A 1,761-nucleotide genomic window follows, 5' to 3' on the forward strand; every position below is an offset into this window, starting at 1 on the left:
GGATACAAGACAAGTGTACTGTTCAACTTGATGTTCCCACTAGATGGAACTCTACATACACCATGCTTGAAAGTGGTTTGAAGTTTCAAAAGGCATTCAAGATGCTAGGGGAGAGAGATACAGAATATGCTCTAATGCAAGGTGGTATTCTGAGGAATATTGATTGGGACAATGCAAAACACTTTATGGAATTCTTGAAAATTTTTCATGATGTTACAAAGAGTGTGTCTGGTAGTTTGCTTGTGACTTCTTCTCAATATTTTCATGAGTTTTGTAAGATTTTGCGTGTGTTCAAGGCTTCTTTTGGTAGTCGAGATCCATTACTTGGGAGTATGGCTGAGAGGATGAAGCTTAAGTATGACAAGTACTGGGGTAACATTAAAAATATCAATATGATGATTTTTGTTGCTGTGATTCTTGAACCTAGATACAAGTTGAAGTTTGTGAACTTTAGCTTTGAAAAGCTATATGATAAGGATGATGCTGATTTTTTGGGTGCAAAAGTGAAAGAAACCTTCTCCAAGATGTTTGAATGCTATATGAATGCAAATAATAGGGGAAGATCTTTTACTTCAACAACAATGGATGGTGCATCAGGTGTGGGAGTACCTGATGGCGACATGGCTGGTGATTTTTTTAAGGAGGTGCATTTTCATGAGATCATCAACAAGAATGAGGTAGATTTGTATTTGATGGATGGTTTAGAGAAGCCTCGTGATCAAAATACTTTTGACATATTGAATTGGTGGAAGGTAAATTCTAGCAAGTATCCTATTTTATCCCAAATAGCTAGAGATGTCTTAGCAATGCCGGTCTCAACTGTTGCTTCAGAATCAGCTTTTAGCACTGGTGGAAGAGTGCTTAACAACTATAGGAGTTCTTTAACTCCAAAGACAGTTGAGGCATTGATATGCACACAAAATTGGCTTCGTGCTTCTCCGATGACAACTGATTTTGAGGAACTTATTGAAGAGTTTGAGAAATGTGAATTAGGTAAGCAAAAAAAAAATTCGTAGTTCCTTTTATGGTTTATGTTTATAATCTATAATCTATATTGATTTTCTTGTTTTATTTTTGTAGAAATTGCACCAACCGGAGAAGATGAGGATGAGTCCGGTGTAGATTCAGATTAAGTATAGTGGTTGACTGGCTGTTTGGTTTTTAGTTGTTTTAAAGTGACTGTTGCGGTTTAAAATGTGTTTATTTTTGTTATTTTGCTAGACATTTTTAATTGCTTTTGTTTTATATTTAATTAAGTTGAATTTGTATTAGATTTGGATGTGATATACTCTTGTTATTCTAGTTCACTGAAGGTTTTAAACTTCATTTTATGATATTTTAAATTCTGTTTATTATGTATAAAAAAACCGAAAAAACCGACCGAACCAAACCACTGTTGGTTCGGTTCGGTTCGGTTCGGTTGTCCAAAAAACAGCCAACCGAATGGTTGATATTAGTGTACAACCGATCAGGTTGGTTCGGTTGGTTTTCGATCCAAAACCAAACCAAACCGAACCGATTACACCCCTATAAAATAGGACCTGGTTGTGATGAGCATGCCAAGAAGGAAGAAAAAGAAATGTAGTAGGAAATTTCCATTCCCTTTTTGTACCTTGTTCCGTCCTGGATTCTTGATTCCTCCTTTATTTATGTAAAACTTTGGCATGCCTCAACATCAATACAAAGAAAAAAAATTTATTTAACCCCAACAAATAATGTTACAAAACAAAATATTTCAATTGCAAGGAATATAACAATGTA

The 1,761-nt window shown here is 35.0% G+C and overlaps 1 protein-coding gene across 1 annotated transcript in view; it reads left to right on the forward strand.

Moving 5' to 3' along the window:
* Nucleotides 1–1,321, forward strand: part of LOC127747671 (uncharacterized) — a 3,360-nt gene extending 2,039 nt beyond the window's left edge. The window contains exons 2-3 of the mRNA XM_052261811.1: nucleotides 838–993; nucleotides 1,081–1,321. Coding sequence (XP_052117771.1) covers nucleotides 838–993; nucleotides 1,081–1,133 — 209 coding nt within the window. The 3' untranslated portion in view covers nucleotides 1,134–1,321. The remainder of the gene's footprint in view (nucleotides 1–837; nucleotides 994–1,080) is intronic.
* The last annotated feature ends 440 nt before the right edge of the window (nucleotides 1,322–1,761 follow it).

This window comes from Arachis duranensis, chromosome 5, assembly GCF_000817695.3.
Source record: "Arachis duranensis cultivar V14167 chromosome 5, aradu.V14167.gnm2.J7QH, whole genome shotgun sequence".
Lineage (NCBI taxonomy): Eukaryota > Viridiplantae > Streptophyta > Magnoliopsida > Fabales > Fabaceae > Arachis > Arachis duranensis.